The sequence below is a fragment of the Nesoenas mayeri genome, assembly GCF_963082525.1.
Source record: "Nesoenas mayeri genome assembly, chromosome: 2".
NCBI lineage: Eukaryota > Metazoa > Chordata > Aves > Columbiformes > Columbidae > Nesoenas > Nesoenas mayeri.
Genome location: NC_137543.1, coordinates 29,256,230 through 29,280,626, shown reverse-complemented (window position 1 = coordinate 29,280,626; position 24,397 = coordinate 29,256,230). Strand labels below are relative to the sequence as shown.

At 36.9% G+C, this 24,397-nt stretch overlaps 2 protein-coding genes across 11 annotated transcripts in view; one reads left to right on the top strand and one right to left on the bottom strand.

Annotated features, from left to right (window-relative positions):
- The window catches only part of WWP1 (WW domain containing E3 ubiquitin protein ligase 1), a 56,921-nt gene extending 50,393 nt beyond the window's left edge, over positions 1 to 6,528 (top strand). For 7 of the 8 annotated variants that reach the window (XM_080364360.1, XM_080364357.1, XM_080364358.1 and 4 more), the window contains 6 exons: positions 453 to 811; positions 2,148 to 2,268; positions 3,446 to 3,550; positions 4,784 to 4,880; positions 5,196 to 5,268; positions 6,409 to 6,528. In XM_080364360.1, the coding sequence (XP_080220486.1) occupies positions 453 to 811; positions 2,148 to 2,268; positions 3,446 to 3,550; positions 4,784 to 4,880; positions 5,196 to 5,268; positions 6,409 to 6,508 (855 nt within the window). In that variant the 3' untranslated portion in view covers positions 6,509 to 6,528. The remainder of the gene's footprint in view (positions 1 to 452; positions 812 to 2,147; positions 2,269 to 3,445; positions 3,551 to 4,783; positions 4,881 to 5,195; positions 5,269 to 6,408) is intronic. The other variant, XM_080364359.1, reaches the window with a different exon arrangement.
- Positions 6,529 to 9,368: 2,840 nt separating this feature from the next.
- RMDN1 (regulator of microtubule dynamics 1) lies at positions 9,369 to 24,378 on the bottom strand. 3 transcript variants are annotated; one of them, XM_080338482.1, is made up of 10 exons: positions 24,172 to 24,378; positions 23,601 to 23,712; positions 20,827 to 20,914; positions 18,933 to 19,092; positions 18,164 to 18,253; positions 17,471 to 17,526; positions 15,317 to 15,404; positions 13,592 to 13,622; positions 11,583 to 11,716; positions 9,369 to 9,536 (listed from the first exon to the last, which is right to left on the bottom strand). In XM_080338482.1, the coding sequence occupies exons 1-10, from the start codon at positions 24,313 to 24,315 to the stop codon at positions 9,498 to 9,500; spliced, it is 942 nt and encodes a 313-aa protein (XP_080194608.1). In that variant the 5' UTR covers positions 24,316 to 24,378; the 3' UTR covers positions 9,369 to 9,497. The 3 variants fall into 3 exon arrangements, with proteins under 3 accessions (XP_080194608.1, XP_080194609.1, XP_080194610.1); XM_080338483.1 differs by lacking the exon at positions 11,583 to 11,716; XM_080338484.1 differs by lacking the exons at positions 11,583 to 11,716; positions 13,592 to 13,622 and having other exon boundaries at positions 9,370 to 9,536.
- Between the last annotated feature and the right edge of the window lie 19 nt (positions 24,379 to 24,397).

Here is a 24,397-nt window from a genome sequence, read left to right as displayed (position 1 = left end):
GGTTGTATTTTTAAACCTTTTTACAAGCTGCAGTAGCATTCTGTAAAGGATGATTTTGCAGGATGTATGTGTATAGTAAAAAATGGCAGTAGGATTCAAGTAGAATCAAATATTATGATCAAATGGGATCAAATAACACTTGTCTTATATATCTATTGACATAATAAAGAAGAAACCTAGTAATTTCCTCTTTTTTATAGACTTAATCCTTTTGTGAAAAGCTTTTTCTAATAAAAAAATTTCTAATTTGTAATGTTAACATATATGTGGATAAATTTTGTCAATTAATAATTTTTTTTCTTCCCATTTAATGTAATGTTTGGTTGTTTTAAAATACCAAGCCACTACTGCTACATGGTGCTTTTTATTATTTGAAGGAGAAAGTCCAAAAATACTTCAATAATTCAGTAGTTCAATAAAAGCTAAACAGATTCGGTTTTTCTGTTCAACAGGCGTTGTTTCATGGGAAATTTATTGACACTGGTTTTTCTCTGCCTTTCTACAAACGAATGCTGAGCAAGAAACTTACTATTAAGGACCTAGAATCTATTGATACTGAATTTTACAACTCCTTAATTTGGATAAGGTTTGTAGATTATTTTCTTGTGTGTGAAGTTTTATGGATTTTTTTTGTTTATATAGAAGTAATTGCATTTTTTTTTTCTTTCAGGGATAATAACATCGAAGAGTGTAACTTGGAAATGTACTTCTGTGTGGATATGGAGCTCTTAGGAAAAGTAACCTCACATGAGCTGAAGTCAGGAGGTTCAAATATCTTGGTAACTGAGGAGAACAAAGAAGAATATATTGGGTAGGAAGGTGTAGATGTTGACAAAAAAGTGTTCCATATTTCTTCTGTTGCTCTACTCTTTTTTTGACACAGTGCATGATTTTTTTTTTCCCTCCTATTACGATATAATTATTGCGACTATTCTTGAAATGATATCAATGATATCTAGGTACATTTTGCTATCTTGGTACACATGGTACATTTTGATCTCTTCTATTCCCCATTTCTCTCTTCCTCTATCTCCACTCTTTGCCCCACTCCAGAGGCAAAAAAAAAGCCTGATAGACAGCAGATCAGAAGATGACCTCCCTTATTATTACATGTACTCGTAATGAGAGAACAGGTGACACTGAAAATGAGAAAACCTATTTTCAGTAACTTCAGGTAACCAGTGCAGGTGGAGGGAAGACATTTATTTGACAGAGGATTTCAAAATTGTTCAGAACTTTGCTGTCACTATGGAAACTGAAATTCAGGATAGTAGATAATATGGTGTGACTTAAACTACTTTTCTCTTTGTTCCGTTATGCTGCTCTTTCCTCCTTCTCTCTCACGGCCTTCATTTTTCTGAACCTGTTTTTCTGATCGATCTGTTCAGAGCAATCTCAAAAGCAGATTTTCACAGATCCTCTTCTGTGATACAGTGTATGTCCAGTGCTGCATATGAAGTTCCCACTTAAATTAGGAGTCTTCAGTTTCTCAGTGGAATAGTTTCTATAGTATATTTATTTCTTTATTTTATTCAGAAGTGTCTTGGCCATTTTAGTTGAAACTTAAAAACTGTTACCTCTTTCTCCAAATCTCAGCACAAACCAGAAGCTAAAAACAGAAAATGACTGCTCTTTGTTGAAGCTGGAAATAGTCTTATGCTGGAAGTATTGGGCCATCATAGGCATTATAAACAGCAGTATTTCTTATTATTCTCTGCCTACATGGTATATTTTGCTCAAGAACAGAGTATTTTAAAATCACTGGAAATTTTTTTTCTGCCATTGAAACACACTAGGTTTATGGATTTTTTGAGATAAAGCAAATTTTGCCATAACATAAGCATAATGCCTAAGTAGCATTATTTTCATGAAAAGGCTGCTGAATTTTGATCATGAAAGGTTAATAATATTTTTTTAAAACTGGAATGGTAATCTTAGTACATCTTGCTACTGTGACTTGTGTCTGGGTTTGGAGATTTGTGATATTGGTGTGGTAGGTCCCATATAGTCTATGGAATCATACAGTACTATATGTAAAATTGGAGGGAGTATTACCTCAGGGGAACAAACACACAATCATACATGTTTGAACTTCTTAATGTTGAGTGATAACTGATGTTTAATTGATGTTTGTTTTTCCATCCCAGGCTAATGGCTGAGTGGCGATTTTCTCGGGGAGTTAGAGAACAAACCAAAGCTTTTCTGGATGGTTTTAATGAAGTTGTTCCTCTACAGTGGCTCCACTATTTTGATGAAAAGGAGCTGGAGGTGAGGTTTCTGTTCAACGTTTTTACCTTTTGCAAAGGTAATAGATACGAAATGATTACATGGATAGGTCAGCTTGAATCTCTCATCTGTGGCATGCTGTGTTTGACACCTTCTGGAACATGGAAAATTTGATAGGAGCAGTGGGCGTGAGTCATGGTGAAAAGCCAGTATCTCTATTGAACTGGTGTTTTGTCGTGTTCAGCAGTCATAAATTCTAGACTCCACCTTCAGCATTCAAATATGCTTTGCAAGTTTTTGTGAAGGATCAGGATATGAGGTCAGAGACGGATATCTTAGTCATAGAAAACTTTTCCCTCTCTGGTAGATAGGTAGAATTACCTTGTAAGAGATGGCACAAAAGTTGGTTCTGATGTACAGTGATTGCTTAGTTTCACATTCATAGTCTAGGATAGGTCCTAGGATTATTATACTGCAGAACAGAAAGCTGGAGGGACTAACAGTGTTTGAAACTGAATTGTGCAGATCCTGAATATGTAGCCCAAGAGCTGATAACAGGAATCGCTTGCATGCACCATGTTTATTTAACAATCAGCCTGAGCAGTGTTCACTTGTGATTTGGAGCAGGGATAAAAGGCTCTGTAGTGCTCAGCTTAAATATTTCTGTGGGACCTGCCAAAATTCCTTGTATATAATGACCGGTGTTCTGAAGTTAAATGGGAGTTTTTACTGAGCAAGCACTTTGATCTTCTTATTTAGTGTTCAGTTTTCTGGGACACTTTGCCTTTAGGACTTTTAGCTTTCATTGCCTCTTGTAATGAATGCTTTGCAGTCTTACACTTTGCAGTGTGTTTTAGCTTTACTAGCAGTAGCAGCAGTGTAGTAATCTTGGAATATGAGCAGGATTTTAACGGGAAAGGTAATTTCTGTTTAATAAAAAAAATTCTGTTATGGAAAAGGTATTTTATCATTGAATTATTAGTCAGAAGAAACTGAGTTGCTGGTATGCAGGCTTTCAGACCACTTAAACAATTCTGGAGGAGTTCTGTAAACTTAGGATAAAGAAAGATCTAACTGTGGACTAAAATGAAAAAGTTACTAGTCCTTTTTTTGGAGCAAGAACCTCCATTTTTGTTAGTGTGTCTCACACAAGATAAAAAATTAATGCTTCATTTACGGGTGTAGACGTATATTGTCAAGTAATCACTCTCTTTTCTAGGTTATGCTCTGTGGTATGCAAGAAGTTGATTTAGCAGACTGGCAGAGGAACACTGTTTATCGTCATTATACAAGGAATAGCAAGCAGATCATATGGTTCTGGCAGGTATGTTGAACAGTAAAATTTCTACCTTCTTCAGATTTCGGTTTGTTTTGTAACACAAATGATGTGTGGAGTGGAGGGATGCCTTGTGTACTAAGGTTCTTGCTGCTTCCTTCCTTTTTTCTTTCCAGAAGAAGAAAGGAGGATTAGGGAGCATACTGTAGGGTGGGAAGTGACAGACAGATACCTGCATTATACTTGGATGGTTGGGTCATGAATAATTTTTCTATATCGAGTCCTTCTTATTGATTAAACAATGATAGAGGGTTTTTGTATTGTTAGCAGTGATCTGCCTTCTAAATGTAGTACACCTGTATATCTGAAGTGCCACGTATTATTTATGATTATTGTTATATTAAATGTGCTGGTCTAGCACTAATTGATTATAACTCACATTTTAATGAAGTTAGCTAAGAATTATTTTTAGAAAAAAAAACTCCAAAAATAATATACAGGCTCATAGTTTCTATGAGTTTCCCTAAAGAGAAATCACAGCTAGGCAGTTTCTGTCTTGTGATAAGTCGTCACTTTAGAGATGCTTTTGACAAAGTTACAGTAAGAAAATGATGCAAATAATTTTTTTCCTAGATCATTTATATTGCTAGAATAATGTACGGTCTGATTATATGATTTCTTTTAAAGAAGCTTGGTACTGAAAAAACCTTAACCAGAAGTTCAAGTAACTTGGATATAGTTTCAACATTTATAGAAAAAACATTAATCTTGTTATCCAGGTTTTTTTTGAGCCGAAATGCCAGTTCTGTCAGTGCCCCCTCTCTTTTATTCCTCTTCCATTTCCCAGGGAATTTCCTCTAAAAGTGTTACAGCTGTTACAGGTGCTGTTTTCTCTCTCTGAGACACTCACATGGAGGGTTTACTTCAGTTTTGAGATCCCCAGAGCCTGTGGCATGGCTATTGCTGTGTTTAGTCAAAATGGCAATAGTCTTCATATAAAGCATTGGCATGATTCATGTTTCAGTGTAGAATAAAAAAGATAAAGATGCTTCTTATTTGGTGTTCCCAGCCTTCACATTTTGATAGTCAACAGTGCATACAATCTGAAATCACTGTCTTCTCCTTCCACCCCCAATTTTACTGAAATTGAGAAAGGTAAACTGTTCTCACGGTAGTGTCTTTTTAAATGGAATTATACCTTTTCAACAGTCTCATGGGGTTTTTGTTTTTCTCCAGCTATGTTAAAGATTTTTGTTAAATAACTTGAATTTCTGTGCCTAGTTTGTAAAAGAAACAGACAATGAAGTTCGCATGCGGCTTCTGCAGTTTGTCACTGGCACTTGCAGATTACCACTGGGTGGATTTGCTGAACTCATGGGTAAGTAAAAGGTGACCAGAACTTCTATACTGTAACTGTTCCATTTGCAAATGAATCATGCTGAACGTGCAAAGAGAGCAGGGGCTTCATGTACATCAGCTTGCATCTAGGAGGGATTTTTATATCAGAAATCCTAAGAATATCTCTATAAATGATGAGGAATTTAGCCCATTTGTATGAGAAGAATGTTCTTGTAACATTGAGTATCACTTAACGAGCGCTCTGCTGTATCTGAGTTCTATCTTATGTAATGTATATATCATGTGTGCTACTTAAAAGGAACATACTACACTTTTTTTTTTAATCTTCCTCTAGGAAGCAATGGTCCTCAGAAATTCTGCATTGAAAAAGTTGGTAAGGAAACATGGTTACCAAGAAGTCACACTTGGTGAGTTGTTACATGTGAACTTGCTGTACCTTTAGTAATTCTCTCTTCTGGTCTTGCACTTACCAAATCAAATGAAATCTAATTTGAATCAGATCTCTGTCTCCATCTTCAGCTTTTTTGATTGCTCTGACATGCCAGTATTGAAAACTTTTCTGTCTGCCCTGTTCTCAGATTTTGCTGCTGCACTGTCTGCAGATCTGTCAGGAGGACAATATCATCCTTCTTGCATAGAACTGAGAGGTGTCTCCCTAATTCTTTCTTTTAGACAATATTAAATACTAGTAACTGAACAAAAATCATATTAGTATTAGGTATGTGCAGTTATTAGATACACTTACTATGCAATAACATTATAAATGTATAGTCATGGGAGAAAGTAATGTGAAAGAAATCACAGTAAATGTTGAAACCAAAGATGCTCAGCCAAGAATGCAGGTAACTTCTCCCTGCCAGGCTTCAGACCTTTACTGTCTTGGCATTCCTGTGCCAAACTGGAACAACAGGTATATACTGTGTGCAAAGTGGGCACACCTTCCCTTGGCAACCTTGTGACAACACAATTAATCTACTTTTAAACTAATTCAAGGCATCCTTCATTTTACCATTTTCTCCTTTGGTGCTGTTTTTTCAAGTAATTTATGGTAGGAGTTGTACCTCCCTCTTTGTCTAAGATGATTTTGAAGAAGACATGGAATGAAACAGAATTTTGGCAGAAGCCTTTTAGGGCAAAGCTTAGAGGGAAACGAAACAAAACACAATTATATCCAGGCATGTGTAGGAAGGAGAAAAATTTTTTTTCATGCTTTTGCTAGAATTTAGACATAGATCAAGCTGGGATGACATTAAACTTTATGGTGAACATCTCCTTTTCTGACTATTATAGTTCTCCTTATCTTGGGCTGTCTTTAGTCTTCAAAGGTTCTGTTTTTTATCTGATGTGATAAGTCTTTTGTTTCTTAACATATTCCTCTCAAGTTTTCCTGGTTTTACTGCTCATAGAAATGTCAAGACAGTGAGATGCACTCTTTGTTTCTAATTTTTTGATCACAAGTTTTTTAACTTCTATGATGGCAGTTGAGTTCTGTAGCGTTTTACGTGGAATTTAGACATAAACCTAACGATTTTTTTTTTTCTGCCTAGTTTCAATCGTTTGGATTTGCCACCATATAAAAGCTACGAGCAACTAAAAGAGAAGCTGCTCTTTGCCATTGAAGAAACAGAGGGATTTGGTCAAGAGTAGAAGTGGCTTCTAGTCAAAAAGGAGATCTTGCGTAACAAAAGGCCCAGCCAACTAAAATTGCACACTTAATTGTATATAAGCTTTTTGTTCTGTACAGTGATCTTTCTGGAACTCTAAAAGTATAATTGTTCTCCGTTCTTCCACAAAGATATGCAAAACAGTTCAGCCTTTTCTACTTTTATTTATTGCCCTTACAAAAGACCAGAAAAACCCCTCATAAATTTTGAAAGCAGACAAGAGACTTATTTAAAATATATATTAAAAATATAAATATATATACTAATAGGCTCTAGTTTTATAGAGCTTTAAGTGTATGAAAAGTTGCAGCCATTTAAAAGGGCCTGGATTTGCTTTATCTTGGCTTTACTATTCAGAAAAAATGTTTAAACTGCTCTGTGTTCTCTCTGAAGAAACATCTCCAAGTTTGTTTTATTGCATGGCTGTTCTAAAAGGTGTTAAAGGCTTAGGCCAAACGTATCCTAAATATGTAGAAAGATGCTGCTGGTATTTGAGACGACAGAATATATTGTTCTGTCAGTTTAATTTTTTTAAATACGTAAATAGCTGATATATCCCTCTCTACTGATGTAGCCAAGGTCATGAATAAAGCCTTTACTACTTGCACAAGTCATGTACAATAAGATGAATGTGATTTAATGTTGAAAGAAATTGGTGCCACTGTTCTGACTTATTGTAGGAGCTGAACAGAATATTTTAATTCATTTGAGCAGCATTGAAATTTGTTTACATATTACCTTGGGTTATTACCACGAGGATGTTAGGTAATCTTAAAAGAGAAAATAATAATAAAAGAGAAACTATTACACATTCTCTTCTTGGTCTGGTGTCTTACAGGTTTGTTTGTTTTTTCTTCCCCCTTTCAATCCATGATGTCCTTTTGCAGAGTATATTAATGTAAACTGAGATATAAGGGTATACAAAAGGTAATGTGAACTTTGCTGCTTTCTTTGTTCATGCTCAGCAGTTATTTGATCTAGTAAACCCAAATAAAGTGAAAGTTACATAAGCTTTGCACAGATATATTATTAAGTATTAAATACTCTCATTCCTCTTAAATTCTTACAGAAATTCAGATGTACCTGAATTAAATATGTCTAAAACCTGTCATTCATTTATGTAGGTCAAGTTTGTCCTAAGTGCACAATAATATAAAGCCATTTAAAAATTAGTTTTATTGGCATTGAGGGCATTTGCTGAACTGCAAATACGTGTTTAAAAAAAAACACACCATAAAATTTAATACTTTATTCATGTGAATATTAAATGCTACTTTTAGCAAACCGTCCTTCCTTATTATACAGTAAAAACATGTTTAAAGTTACCATTTGTATTATGCTTTAAATAGTAACTGTGAATTTCATTACATTTAACTTATACAGAATTTTGTACACACATAAAAATGATTTCTTACAATGTGATTAAAAACACTTCTGTAACATATCATATTGCACTGTTAAAAGTGTAGATGCAGAAAAAATAGCTATATCTGTTCATGTATCTTTCCAATACAGCAACTGAATTCTGCCAGAATTTTATTTTTCTACATACTGGATTCTTCTGAGGGTTTATATTCAATATGCACAGCTTACGTGGAGCTGTGAACCTGTACGGAACGTTGGCAACACCCGTAATGCTCTGGGCCCAAGAGATTGTGATCTTACAGGAACTTTTTGGAAGAGTTTCAAAAACTTCCACCACTTTCAGGGCTTTTCATACTACACCAAATACCTTCTGCAAAACCATTTTCATAAATATGGCATTAAATTAATTTCAAGTGCAAACCCACTTAAATTCTGACTTATGCTGGTTGGTTAGAATGGAGAAAGCTTTAAAAAAATATATAAAAACCACAAAACCAAATGTGGAAAGGCTGGGCAACAGAAGCGCATGTGGCTTTCCTAAAAGACAATTAAGAGGGCTAAATGTCATGAACTTCATGAATTTGCACTAATGAATGACTTGGTGACCCACTACCAGCTGCTGAATTTTGTGAATCTGTGAGTAAGTGAACAAAACAATAATAAAAAAGACAGCACAAGAATGTACTTGCTTTATTGTTTTCCTAATTTTAGGTGTTTCTTAACTTCAATAGTTTGTCCTTAAAAAAAAACCACAACCTGAGAAAAAAACCCAACACAACAATTTGTTTCCTTTGGGGGAGGTGTGTGTACTGTGAATTTCAGTACTAACTGCATTGTTATCTTTTCTTTCCCCGTTTGCACTCCAGCTCTACTTGGACATGGGGGAGGAAGACAGCAAGGGCTGGGGATCAGAGGGAACTGGTGAGATAACACTACCCGTGGTTCATGGTTTCTGTTTGTTACTGGAAGCAACTCACGTTCTCTAAACACTGAACAGTCTTCTCTTGGTACCTGGATAGGCTTTCTTGCAAGTGCTGTTTTCTGCAGCTGAAAAGGCACAGAAGATGCCTCTGCCACAAGGGCTACTAGAAGCAGTTTTGCATGTGGCAAATGTTTCTGTAGTGTATGAATGCAGAAAACTCGACGAACATCTCTGGAACACTACACGTCATCCGCCCTGGGAATTTTGACATATCAAACTCTTCATTTTGATGATTTACCAATAGAAAAATAATTACTTCACCATAGCGGGAAAAAAACATCTTTTAATTAGTTTGTGGTCTGAGGCTAGAATGAACGCTCTAGATTGTATCTTGGCTGTGGATTTTTACTACTAACTTGGCATAGGTTTGGTTTGACTGAGCAATTTATGCCCTTCTTCACCTCCTCCTATAGGTCCATGAAGCTCTTTATTCCCATGTAAATCAACGGACAGGATCACATGATGAAACATATCTTCCACTTGACAGTTTAATTGAAACATGATGGAGACAGCAAGTTTAGGCTGTACTTTTATTAACAGCTTCCATAAAACAAAGTAGTATTTGGGGTCTTCTTCCTATGCTGCTCAAACCTGAGGCACTGAATTCCCATTATCTTGTTTCTTGTTATATAGAATTAAGCAACTCCAAAGCTTCTTTCTGTACCTGAAAGAAATGAATATAATAAAACAGTGCCAGGTAGTTACAGGCACTTCTAGCAGAACTTACTATGTAAGCACCCAAATGTTTCACAGTTCTGTAAATTCAGAACCCTCCTAAGAGCAGTAAGTTTTCTTCCTGTAGTTCAAGATTTTCAACACATGAAACATGAATGGAAATAAAACCCCTTCAACCAGTGCCTTCAGTGTGAATCACTTACTACATACAGTAGGTTTATTTGGGTTGAATGCAGATAAGCTCTTCATTTGCTGTAGTCCAATAACAGCATGTAGTCAGTTGTGCTACACCTGACCATAACCAGCCAACCAAGGGTTTTCAAAATGCTGGACGTGGCTAAGGAAGTGTGAGAAGACTGTTTCTGAGACTCTGTTTGTTTAGAAATTTCTGGCTAAAGTCTCATAAAATTCAAATATGGCCTCTAACGTCTATATTGAAAAAACAAACAAACCCCAAGCAACAAACTTGTGGCCCTGAGAGAGCAAGCAGTGCAGACAATGTAAGCCAGATACCGCAGATATTCGGAGGTAAAAAATGTTTAGAAACCCTACTTATGCCTAACCCTGCCAAGGCAGAGACAAGAATTCCAATTTCTTTCCACAGCCCAGTTTCCTTCTTAGTGGACTATCCAGCCTAGTTCCCAATGAATGTTGCATTTTACACATTCACCGAGGGAACAGAGAGAATTCCACCTCTCTCAGGTGAGCAGCTCTGGACTCCTCTAGGACATAAGGAAACAGAGGTTTGTACCAGGAGCAGTGCTGCAGCAGATAAGCAGTTTAACAACTTGGCTTACTGCATTAAAAAAAAAAAAAAAAAAAAAATCACTCCCAAGGCCTTTCGTGCGGTTTCTAAAGAACGATAAGCTTTGTGATCACTGATTTCACTTCTGCCTCTAGCTACTGCTGTAAGAAGAACTGACCATTCACATACATTCCTGCAACCAGCACTCCTTTAGGCTATTACATTCCTATACATTCTGCAAAGCACTGGAGGAACAGAACACTTACTCATAGTTCTACTGAAAGATGTTACTGAAGCAGCTCGCTTTTGGGAGACAGTCTGAGCATTACTAGAGCATCTGCAGAGGAAACCCCGAGTAGTGCTTTGCTGAGGTGTGAAATGCAAGATCTTTGCTATCAAAGTGTTTCTTACAATTAGGGCACTCAGAATGTCACAACACGTTTGTTTGTTTTCTGTAACAGTTAAAGCATGATCTCACACTGCAGCTTAATGCTAAGTGAATCAGAGGTCAATCAAACATAAGAAAACTCAACTGGAAATCAGGCTTTGTTAGTCCTGATGTCAACAGGATTACTTATGACAGATAACTGCACCTGCTGTGGTTTATACTGAATACAGCATTAGGTCTGTGTAGTCTAATGGATTACAGTCCTGGACGTACTCTCTATATGTTTAAGTAGTAAGGAGATGCCTACCCAGCCAAACCAGCATCCCTGTGAGCAGTTCAAAAGGGTCATTAAGTGCCTCGTGTCAGCTAGCAATAGAGATTTGCTGTCAAAGGTACGTTACTTCCATTTGTCTCAATTCAGATCATCTGCATTTCTGCCCCGGGGCCTGGAAGGGCTGCAATGTCTGCAAGACTGCAATCTAGCAAGTTTTTGATACATCCATGCTTTTTTCTTCCTCTTGTTCATGTAGTTTTTAGCTCTTCCAATAGAATATTTGTACCTTTCCAGTTTTAGGTGTATGAAAAGTGAACCTGTGCTCACACTGACATAAGTTAGCTCAGGTGCCTGCCTTAACTTGAACACCACACTGCTGGGTTGTTGTTAGGGCTACAAAAAACATCACAAAGAACAACGAACAATTCTCTATTAACAAAATATTTCCACCTATTGTGTTCAGAGGTGGTTACAACATACTAGAATTTTTTGGCATCTGGCTGTGATCCTGGAGTACAAGTGCTGAACTATTTATTGTCAGGTAACTTCATAAAATATTCCACTGCCATGACGTCACACATATTAGTTACAGTATATAATTGTACTGTTACAGTTCTTAACTCCCTACCTGTTTGTCCTCTTCTGTATGTGCTGGATAATCCTTCGCTTTACTTAACCACAAAAGTGCCAACTTTTTATTGTTTAACTTCAAGTATGTCTTCCCCAAATAGAGCAAATTTTTGCTGTAGAAATTTGGGTCTGCTGTATGGAGACAGGAGAAAAGCTTTGAATGATAATGAGCAGCATACTATTAAAACCATGATACAGTGTCACAGCTTAAAAACTTATTTCAGAAAAGATTAATACTATTTTTGCTTTGGATCAGAAGGAAGCCAATGTAAAACTTACACTTCCTAGATTTTGGTCTCATAGACAGTTACATTAGCTAGCAGCTTGTTAATATATTAAATGAAACTAGATTCCTCACAAAGAGCAAAGTAGTGAGCTTAACAGCTTTGCTTTTCAAATTCTGTGCTTTTCTAGGCCCTGTAGGTACAACAGGCAATGCAACCAGCTTAGTGAGTATTGGCAAAGAAATAACGTGCATGTTTCCTAGCTTCTCACCATGCACACACAGGCAGTAGCTTAGCTTTTGCTACACAGGAAGAAAACTTAAAACCACTGGTACCCACATTTCACTTAATTTTTAAGGAGGGATTTAAGAGTTGCTTTTATAAAGTTTGCTTTGGCTATCAAACAGTATTTAAGACTAGTGCTGCCCACTGTTCTCACTTATACCACAAGCTTTCTTTGCTGCTGGATCTAATGGCAGGATTCAAAATGCTGGTAATCCAATTTTGTACTTCTTGTGTGATAATTGAAAAAGTATGCAAAGATAAGTAAATTCCTGGTTAGGAGTGTAGTTGGTAACTATAACAGAGGCTGACAGCAGCAGTACTGCCTGCTCCTGTCTCATCTTTTAGGAGGTGGACCTACTACCTGCTGTACTCCAGGGTATTCAATAGCTTCAATAAAAAGCTCCAACTATGCCCAAGATTGGCATACTACTCTATTAAAAATGGAGTAACATTATACGTACAAAGAAAGTAGATATACAAATATGAACTATAATGATACTTTCAGAACACCCTCCACGCTACAACCTCCTTTCAGGTAGCTGTAGACAGCAATAAGGTCTCCCCTCAGCCTCCTTTTCTCCATGCTAAACAGCCCCAGCTCCCTCAGCTGCTCCTCATTAGACTTGTGCTCCAGACCACTCACCAGCTTCATTGCCTTTCTCTGAACTCTCTCTAGTACTTCAGTGTCTTTCTTGTAGTGAGAGGCCCAAACCTGAATACAGGATTTGAGGTGCAGCAGATGCCAGCAAGCAAAGTTCACAGCTGTGCAAAAGGATACAGAGCGTGCACCACTAACATCAGTCAAGAAAACCAGTAAAAGAAAGTTATGCCAAATATAGGTAAATATATGGAGGTATTCTTAAAATAAATTTTAAGATTAAGACCACCCTGGCTGCAATTGCACTGACACCCAGGGGAAGATACACAATGAACTCTTCCTTTAAACTCCAACAATACAACTATATACATATCTTTCACAGAACACTCTCTTCCTTTGTCTTCCTTTATCTTCCAGCTAGTCAGTTTTGCTTATAGCTTCCCTCTGGGACAAATAAAAGATCCATCATTTCTTTTATATGTGGACAGTTTTACTGCCAGTTAGATGGGCACTCTGATCCAAATACCTTCTGGAATAATAAAAAGTGTGCTTTCTCTGTTCTTCTATTTAGAATACAGAGGACTTTTGAACTTTAAGAAAATTTAGAAAAAGCGATATAAAATTCCCTTTTTTTGCTTGCTTCCTCCACTGCATTCCAGTCAAATGCCTTGGGGAAGAGTACTTTGTACTAATAAAGGTACAAATTTCACTTTAACGCTTATTCTGAAAAAAGACTCGCAATACACTCTAAGTGACGATAGCGATGAAACATTCCAGTTTAACAGTCTATTGTGTTGACTAGCACAAAAGGCTGATATGTTCATCAGCAGATGATCTGCTGTTACAAGAATACTAAAAGCTAGAGGTTTATTGCAAGTCATCAATCAAAAAAAGTATTACCTTCCTCTGCCATATGGAAGTAACGCAGAGCCTGCAAAATATAAAGTTGTCTTCTTTAAAATGAAGAATAAACTGAACACAGTAGCCAAACTAAAGCCTTATGTACACGCTTAACCCAGCTGAAGAAGGACTTCCTGTCCATGATCTTTCTTTTATTAATTCAGCATGCTACTCATGGGTCTTATTCAATGTACAATCAGATTTGACATCTTCTCAACAGAACTAGTACTTATTCAACTATTCCCCTGCCACCTTCTCCATAAGTACAGCATGTCGTATTTGCCAAATTGGATCATGTTTTTTCTAGTCTTTAAAATGTCAAGACCATTTTGAATTTTGTTTCTACCTTCCAGCATATCTACAGTTCCCTCCATCCAGTTCTCATGTATAAATGTAATGGATGAAACAAATCTTATTATTTAGGTCATTATGTGGAGAAATACTTCAGGGAGAACTGATTCCCACAGAGCACCAGCTGGTATCCTCTTACTTGAGGATAAACCTTTCCAAAATCCACACACACTTCTCAAGTACTTTTCCATCCTGAACATCAGAAATTTCAGTCCATTTCTACCTCTTCCTGATGTTACTACTGGGAAGGAAGATACTGCCAAAGAACTTAAAAGTGTGGGTGTATCTACAAAAGAGATTTTGTACTGAAACTGCAGAAGTCTTATCAGTATGGCTCAACTACAGGTTCTGGGACACGTTTGCTTCTTCAGCCAGTTTAAGCATTGCAGAACTCAATGCTGGGACTGGCAGGATTCTGCAGTATTTGAAATTGTGTCTGACCCTTTGTATTCTTTCAGGGGTGATTGTCAGCAAGACTTAAAATCTTGACATTCCATTAGAAAGTTTTATTTCTTTTTTTCAATCGGAGCTTAAACCGCTTTCTGTGTCACAGCAAGCAGTCTTGTGTAATTACTTGCTAGTGACTCCTGGCCCCACCACCTTAAAGAACAAAACATAGTGGGCCAGTTATTGGTTGATCTAAACAAACAAAGGTGATAACAGCTGCAGCAAACTTTCCTATTACCAATTTAATTCTCAAGAGTCTGTATATGCACAAGTGTTTAAATAAGATGGATGCTGCGTTAGACACCCTAAAAGAAATACATCTGAACAGTATGCTTCAGGGCATATGACAACAGGAATTTTTTTTATAGCTAAGATGAACAAACATTTCCAACTGAAAAAACCCACATCGTGTGTAACCAGGGGATCAGAGGGTATTTGTTAGTGGTAAGGAACAAAACAAGCTGTTACTTTTTGCATTTAATATAAAGGGAAAAATTCTAATCATCTTATCAAATAAGTACATGGTAAACACCACCAAATAAATAGTCAGCACTGGAACTAGTACAGACAGTTATCTGCAATAGATCATAATAGTAAATGCAAACTACATTACATATAACTTGTTCTTTTCTGTTGCACAAACTACACAAAATAATTTTCACTATTCAGTGTGTGCCATAGCTGAAAAAAAATAAACATCTTTACTGTTTTAGATGTCCCTCCCTCCCCATTATATATTTATATATTTTTATATATTATATTTTTATATATTTATATATTATATTTTTATATATTTTATATAGTTAAGGACTCCCAAGTCCCTGTTTAATCCATAAGCAGAGGTCAGCTTTGTCAGGAAAATTAGTAGAAGACTATCAACAGCTTTGTGGGGGGAATAATAATCTGTGAAACATTTTCATATTGTACCTCTTCAAATGTGGAGGTTGGTGGTGTGGCAAATAGTGTTGCAGCTATTTTTCTTTGGTACCATGGCATTTCAGCAAAGGAGTAACACCTGGAGCAAAAGGAAACATTTGTGTACACCCTTCACATTTTCCTCCTTTCCCTGTAACATTCTCGTATCTTGGATGCGATAACTGTTGTGTCCAAGAGTCAAAACAACACCAGCCACATGCAAGTTCCATAAGCAAGTTTTTAACAACTGTACAGCAAAACACCAAGATGTCTGAAGTTGCTGCATAGCTCTGCTAAAGAAGTTTTGATGTGTCTTTTAGTGGGAGCTGCTATTACATTATATGAAAGAAAATGCAGTTTTTAATGAAGAGACAGCTTTTGAGCTTGAATAGTTTTAACAACTCATGTGTATTTGATATTGTTCTCATATATTTGCAAAACCAGGGCACAACTGAGTAACGTCATTGCCTTACCTCAAAATTACCTTGTTTTTCTCAATTATTAATATAAAGCAGATCTGCAGTACATTCCTGAAAGACTCTTTTATCTATAAGAATGAAAATAAACCCAAGAATCAAACTACTATGTTCTAGGCTAGGCCATTCTACACTGTTTTTTATCTACTGAATAACAAAGGTAATCAGTCACCAATCTTAGAGATGCTGAAAGGATTCAGCATTTGTTAAATATTTCAAATACGGAGAACATTCCAGGTGTAAACCTTAAACACTATTCATTTTACTACCCTCCCACAATGAGTAGAAAAATATTCTTCACCGTGGAAAACAGAGCTCTTGGGAAGAGGTGAAAAATAAATACATAAAATATGGAAGTGTTCAGAGGAGATGGGTGGCAGGGCATGGAATATCCAGGCTGAGTTGAAATTTAGCCATCAGATGTGCAGTATCAGAAATGCCAATAAAAGAGGTTCAACCCAGACTAGAAAGGAGAAAAATAGTCAAGAACTGGCTGATACCAAATTCCAGTTTCAGATGAAGACACTCTGAAATTCAATAATGTGTATATTTAAATACACAATATGGGGATAGTATAATGCCAAATGCAGTAATAATCTCACATTTCTGATCATCTTTTCTTATTTTCCTTAGGAACAATATCTTAAGCACTTTCCCGAACAGGCTTCCTATCTCAAAAGTAACTTTGAGGGTCATTTAGTTGGTGGCATACACTTCTATTGAAAAATGTGGATTATTGCAATGGCTGGGTCATGTGGGAATCGCAAGTGGATGCTGAAAAACTGAAGTAATTTTATAAACTAGTAAAAAAAAATAAATCTGGAGCAGCACATTGCAGTTTATTCTGATACTCAAAAGAATCCAGGAAAAAAATGAAAGAGAAAGTGGCTGTGGTTTTTAGTATTTTTTTTAAAGCTACAAATACATTGGCTTTATTTATTTTCAGTCTCTCAGACAGTAGAGATTTTCTGTAAAACAATGTAGTACCTTTGGTCTCTTTCAGACAAATAACCAGAAATGCTGCCTGGAGTCTCTCACTAACACATAAAGATCTTGCTTTCTACCACCCCACTGCCACAGAATTCCCTGGTTAGTATGGAAAGTTGTACTTCCAGTCCCTTCGCCTGCTATGTAACTGTCATTCTTAGTACCAATTTCACTGAGCTGTAAATTCTATTTCAGATATTTTTGTTACAGCATAAGTATTTATAGGCTCCCTTTACTTAAATGTAACTTTTAAAGTACAGTATCATGACAGATGATAATGGAAGTATTTTAGGAACACATCTCTTTCGACAGCTTTGCACAATACATAGATTGCACCGAGTTGCAGCAATCTCTGAAATTCGATGTAAATTCAATGTTTTGTCTCCCTTCACATCAGTAGAACAAAATGAGTTATTATTCACATCTCTGATGTCTGCTATGGAAACATACTCATGTCTTCAAAATGAGCTTTTAATGGTTCCATACAGTAAAACAAATAAATCGAATAAAATTTTTTCATCTTTCTGAATTGCATAAGAACTACCAGCCAGACTTTTTCAAGGCATGGCGTCCTACACGTGTTCAATATGTTCTCACATTTGCATCAACTCATTCCAAACATTTTTTGCAATTCATGTAAGATGTTTTATATTCTGGCATTTTTCTTTACTACACGCTAACTTTTATTTGAAATACACCTTACCAAATGCCGATAAGATGAATTGTTGTTGCATCTTTTGGATTCAGTTCAACAGCTCTCTAGTGAGGGGGGAAAAACACAAGATGTTATAAGTTGTTCTGCCACATTTGGATTAAAATACATTTAAAAAGTAGGCCTGTAATACTATTGTTCATTAAACCAGGTCAATGGTTTGTAGACTTTCAAGATGATAGATTATTTATTCAGTGCAAAACTGAATCGGCTCACCTCCAAAAAACTAAAGACACTGACAGATTTTTAAGTACTTCTGTTTAGTAGGTCATTAAAAGCTTCATGTGAGACTTGGCATGTTCACACTTTTATATAATTTCTGGTGATATAAAAACAGTAGTCCTTTATCTTCTCCAGTATTTGTTCTTCACTGCTATACAATCCACAGTTAAAAGGGTGGCCACACATCCATTTCTCAATAGCACAGTTATATTGCATCTAGTCCTAAGAGGTGTCAAAAGCACTTAGCTATTTCAAGACTCTCTTTTCAGGGGCTTAGTTTACTGCAGGAGACCCTTTGTACTCCTTGTTTTTGGGGCATTCCGGACTGTTACAATAACCCAAAAAATGAAGTTTCACCAAGAAATTTGAACAGAAATATTCTCGGAAATTTTCACAAAAAAATAGTTCACAACTCTCACACACTCTACCTATTGGACCCATTAATGCTTTCATAGGCACTACCTCGAAGTGCTCTTTGATAATAAAGGCATTTCCAATTTTAGTCTTGATTCCTTCAAAATCTCCAACATCACTGAGGCAAATTCCATACCACTGTAATTCAAAGAACAAAAAGAAAACATTTAATAAAGCACTATAGTGCTTTATTAAATTACAGTAATCAAAAACAAACAAACAAAACAAAAACCAGCGCAACTGCCACCACCATTAAATGACAATAAGTAAGAAGCATTTGTTATGAACAGCTCAGGCTGCACCAGAGAAACACGCTCGTCTGCAGGCATAAGGGACTCAATCTCCTCTTCTTACCCGACACCAACACAACTGACTGCACTTTGTTACCTCTCTGCCTGTGAGAGAAGCAGCATAAAGAAAAAAAAAAGGCACAGAACAAAGCCAGAGCCTGACATTTTTGCAGTGAAACTCTATAGAGCTACTCCTGTGCACAGAACAGCATGCGAAATGTGGCGCACATATGACATTTTTTAGGCTACATTAGAGAAGGATGAGCTGATTACATCAGCTGTAATCAATCTAATTAGTCACCTCTTTCCATATTCCTGCACACATTTACCAGTTTCTGTTTCCTGTATACAGGAAATTTAGCTGCAAATGTCTGAACTCTGATCTTCCACGGAAGTTAGAAGTCTCACTCATTCTCAACTGCAAAGTGAAATTATGCTTAAGTTTGCCAAAACAGCGTAAGGACATTTGTTCTGGTTTCTACTGGCAGAAATCAGAGAACGCATTTCAGTTATTTTGCTTGGCTCACCTTGTGTGCTGCAAAATTTGATTCGTTCTTTTCAAGTGCCTTTTTTGTATACTCAAGGGCTTCATACGCCAGTTGTTTTCTCTGCTCTGCAGAAGTGCTGCTAAGCTGAGCAAGATCTCGTGATGCCCTCGCCAGTCGCCATAACAACTCTGCGTCATCACTAGTTACGAACAGAAACATAAACGTTTTAAAGCAATAATGGAAAAAAAGCAAGCAAAGTTCTTAAACCAGTCCTTCAATACCTATCTCAGGTGGGCAATAATACAACAAAATATGTGTCATTCTATACAACCCAAAGGTAACAAAAAATAAAATCCCTCCGTTATAGACTGTCTGACAGTACCTTAGTTCTGCCATTCTGGTCTGTGAAGCAAACGCATCTGAAGGAAAGGACTTGGTTTTCTCAAAAAAAGATGCATATTGAGAAAACTGAACAGTACCACACCAGAAAGAAAACAAGAACTACTTCGTTCCTAGCTAGATGGTACTTTTTCCAGCATTCCACTGATTGGATATTAATGTTTACTAGGAATGTTCAAAATATTATGGATCTTTTTCCCTATAATTGTATTTAAATAATGAAATTCTTCCTAAAGCAACAGTGAAAAAACATAGAATAGGAATACCATCACCACATAAAGCTGTAAATTTATAGTTATTTATATCACTATATGAAATGGTGTGTGGTATGTTATAGCCAAAGATAAGAGATTTTAAGTTTTATTATTTTGTTAACATACTATTTTGTAACACTATTTGCACTTTACTAGACTTCTACCTAACTACCATTTTAATTTTGGCTTACTATTTTACTAGAGAGTTTAATATTAAATTTAAATTTGAAAAGTCTTTCAGAGGTTCTGGCTGAGCCTCCCTCTCCTCCCTCCAGTGGAATACTGAACTCAAAACTACCAGAAACCAAAAATATTTAAAAGCATACACAAGTAATTGCTAAACTCAATATATCAATAAAAGCCAGTTTTCTTATCTGGAATAAAACTGAGTCACTGCTCATAGCACAGCAGTTCTGCTCTAATTAACACAGCAACACAGAACTAGCAGACTCATTTTTCAGCCAAGTCACAAAAATATTAATTACTGCTACTGGAATCATTACTTGTCACAGAATAAGTATTGTTATAGACCTAGTAGCAAGTTAGCACCTTGTTTATGACACGGTATCTCTTACAGGCTAAGACCTTCATTTTAGCTTCCCAGGCATTATATTTGTGCCCCTGGCAAGAATAAGGGGGTGAGGGCTGGGGTAGGAAACAAACAAAAAAAACTTCAAACAATCTGAAAACTACTGAAAAGAACTGTTTATTTTTCCTCCAGAAATGTTCTAGCAGTGAGATGCCTTGTCTCCTCCAAAGCAATGGCCTCTGCAGTTTGCAATGCATTTTCCGTTTTTTCCTTAAGCAGCTTGTCCCACTCTGCTTATCAATAATGTTTTGTGCAGTTAAGACGGAATTACATGAGTAAAGGGCTTTTTTTGTTCAGACTCAAATCCTAACATCAGGCACATGAAAACAGAAAGAACAGCCGGTCAGCAATGAAAAAGAAATGAAACACTGACTCTCAAAAATTTTTCAAACAGATACTTTGATCTTTTAGTAATATGTAAACACATGATGAGGTTTTGCATTGTATTTTAAAGGACTCTTAAAATAACAAAACAAGCAAAAACCCCTCCTTTGCAGGACTGAAAACCAAGAGTGTTAACCCTCACCTTCTACAGCTACCAGTCCTTTCTTCATTCATTTTTCCATCAGGAGGAAAAAGAATTAAGTCGATGAAAGCAAGGTTTTGCAGCATACCACCAAGAGAACATTAGTTGAAAAATAGATACAGTAGAGCACAGAAGTCACAGCAATGTCTCAATGCAATCAAGTACCTATTTTTATGCTGAACCAGCAACCGATACAGCTTTTCAGTTTCTCCACTCCCATACAGGTAGTCTGCTTGCTCTATAACTTCTTCCACTTAAGAAGGAATTAAAATTGTGGAAACAGAAGAACAAATTACATGTAATTACAACATTATAGTACACACAAAACATTTTAGAAAACAACCAAACAACCTAGCTGAAACAAATGATGTAGTTCCATCATTACAAACAACTTATATGCACAGCAGGATTGAACAAGCTACATTTACAACAAATGACTAGGAAGAGAAAGAGTGATGAATACACACCTCTCTTGTGGAACTACAAAACAGCTTTTAGCAACAGAGCTTTGGATGCTTCATGGATTTAACGTTCAAAAGTGCCTTTCTCAATGCAGCAAACTACTAGAAGCAATCTGATTTCCTCTTAGTGAAAATGACAGAAAATTAAAAAGAAAAAAAGAAAAATATGACAAGGAAAGCAACTGCAGTAGATATCTGAGGGTAACAAAGCCCTTTCATTACTTTCATTACTATACGTACAGATTTTAAATATACTAATAATAATAATAATTATTATTATTATTATTATTTCCTCATTCTCAATATGGTTCCATAGTTTTGCCAGAATATGACTGCAGATTGAGTGGGTCCCATTATCTTCCTCAACAAGGCAAAACGAAACACTGCTCAAAGGTTTTCTGCTTGACGTCTTTAAGATTTTCACAAACATAACTCTAAAAATACAGTTTGTCTACTGAAACCTTTAGGTGTTCAAGATACTAAAAGCAAGAATACTTTGAAAAATCAGAGTTGGCTTTCTAGGGTACCACTTTATGAACTAAGTACCCACTGTTCTTATGATGCTTAAATTCTTTTTCTAGAGAACACTTAAAACGCTGTCAACAGAAATATGGGAGTGTAATATTTCCACAACTGGTGGAATATGATGATTTATAAGTAAATATAATATGTATATAGTACACAAAGCAGCATTCCAGAAAACAAAATATCAAACAATAAAGGCTTCAAACATGAGAACAGATTGAATTAGAAGGAAAAATATCCAAAAGGAAGCAGATAGGTAATTCTATTGAAGTACAGAATTGTACAGGAGGAGAACAAACTCCGAGTTTACTCTTCCGCCAATATTGAAACACAAAAAAAATGAAAAAAGATTGTAAATAAAATAAAAAACACATCAAAAGCCTTGTCTAGTTTCTTACAGAACTTTTAGCTATGTGCGTTGTCTCTCTGGTATTACTCCTGGGTCTGTGATCAAACTTCTAAGTCAAAATATAAGCTCTACTCCCCCTCTTTGGAAAAATCGTGCTTATAAGCTTTCTTTTTTCAAGTTATCTCCTGAATATGGTAGTCATGTTTCACAGCAGCACAGTTTTACTTGCAAAAGAAAAAAAACACAAAAGCCTTCTCTTCAACTTAAAAAGATTTTAGAATATAAATCACTGAAGATCAGGAGAGCATTCTAGATAATTTTTAATCCTGCCATCTCTAAATGCCTTCCACCAATCATTGCAAAGATAAGATAAGATAACGGTCTACATGGACTTTGGATTTTAGTGTCCAACATTAGCTTCATGGTACATTTTCAGTATTTCTCCAGTAAACTGTTAGGTTTGCCTGTTGAGACTTCCTGAACACTACTAGTGTATCTAATGACTAACTGCTTAGAACATACACTTCTGAACACATTTCCCACCAAGTGCTTTATGTAAATTATTGGGCTTTTATGTCTTTAAGAGTATTTTTCAGGTATTTCATTTTTACTCTTATTTTCACCATTTCTACTACTAGCCTTGTGTAGAAAGCACACTAACATTGCTTTTCTTGGCATTGTAAATGCCAGATTCAAATGACAGCACTAAAAAAGACCAGAGCCAACTAAGTAGTGTTATTTATGGGAAATTTTCTTATTTGTGTACTGAATAGCTACCTTAAATTTATTCACTGAAGCTTCTTCTACTACAGCAAATGAAACAGTTCCTTACCCATTCAAAAGTCTATTGTCCTAAGTTTTATTTCTACAAGCATAAACATCTAAAATATTGTCTGAGACACACAGAAACAAGTCATCTAAAGTGACTACTACCTAATTTACACAGTAAGCACACATTTGAGTTAGACTCATCTCCATTCAGTTAGACTTACTCTCAAAACCTCTTAATTTACAGTGTGACAGACAAGTTCTAAGTCTTCCAGCTCCTCTCACAATCGGAACACTTGCAGAGCATGTCTTCCAGTAGTGAGACTACCTTTATTCTGATCTTGAAAATGATAGTTTATCACTTGTTCTGGTCTTTTCTGGTAGGTAAAGCAAGGCTTTTCTTCTCCTTTTTCAGCAAAAGGCAACCTCAGAGCTGTTCGACTAGGTTAAAAGGGAACAGCACTGTGCTCATATTGAAAACCTGAACTACAATTTCTAGAAAATGATTAAGGTTTGGTCTGAATCCCTAACTGAGCCACGTCTTTCTCAGAAAGAGTTATTTAAAGCTTAAGGACCAAGTTGGATATCACAGACCTTGTTGTAACCTACACAGGATGAGCTACTAGATCTGCTTTCAGTCACGCTTGAAAGATAGCACTTGTTAAACTGCTACAAGGCTACCCTGAAGCAATTCAAAAGCATCCTGCCAAGGAAGCACACTGCATGCAGTCATGAAGGAAAAAATGAAAAGCATTACACTACTTTCCTAAATCATTCTGCCACTAAAAATTTTCCCATTAAAATAACCTACGTACTGCAGAATTTGAAATCATTACCTTTGAAGCTTGCATGAACCTCAGCAAAGCCAGAAATCAGCTTGTGAGCTTCATAAACTAAAAAAGACCCTGCTGAGAGCACAACTCCGCTTTGAAGGCTTTTTCTAAGCACCTGCATGGGATCAGAAGACATGTATTAATAAACATCATCACACTGAATTAAAAAAGTTTCTCCTGTTACTAACAACAGTTTTATTTCAGATCTCGAACAAAGGCTTTTAAAAGTTAAAACACTATGCCATCAGGAGGGTTATTTTTTTTTTCAACAGAGGCTCGTAATTGTGCTTTAAAATACAAACACAGCACTAGCCTGAAAATAAACCATAATTATGGAGCAAACAAAAGGTAAGAAGGAAACAAAACGCAAACTCGCCCTTTCCAAACGAGCACAGGGATGCCAACTTTTGCCAAAAGAAACCAGCCCTTCGCTAAGTCTCCACAGCCGCTCCCTCCACCGCCCCCCTCAGCGCCCGCCGGGCGGCCCCGGGCAGCTGAGCGGCGGGGACGCGGCCGTGAGAAGCCCCTGGCAGCGGCCGCGCCCCCGGCCCCCTCAGAGCGGCAGCCCGGCTACCTCGCTCCCGCCGGCCCCGCGCCGGGCTCCGAGCCGCCCCCGGCCCCACGGGCCGCCAGTCGCGCCTCCCGCCTCCCGCCGGAGCAGCCTCCACAGGCAGGCGGGGCCGCGGCGGAACGGCCGCGCCAGCACCAGCGCCGCCATGACAGCAACCACCTCTACCGAGCACCGGCACCGCCCTCCCCAGCGGAGGAACCGGTCCGTCCCTCAGCTCTACCCGGGCGGA

Excerpts from the sequence above, each read along its gene's own strand:
- RMDN1 (XM_080338482.1), bottom strand. The coding sequence starts at position 24,315 with ATGGCGGCGCTGGTGCTGGCGCGGCCGTTCCGCCGCGGCCCCGCCTGC. Across the intron at positions 23,713-24,171 it reads GCGGGGCCGGCGGGAGCGAG|GTGCTTAGAAAAAGCCTTCA; the intron begins GTAGCCGGGCTG and ends GATCCCATGCAG. Across the intron at positions 18,254-18,932 it reads CAAATTTTGCAGCACACAAG|TGGTATGGAATTTGCCTCAG; the intron begins GTGAGCCAAGCA and ends TTTGAATTACAG.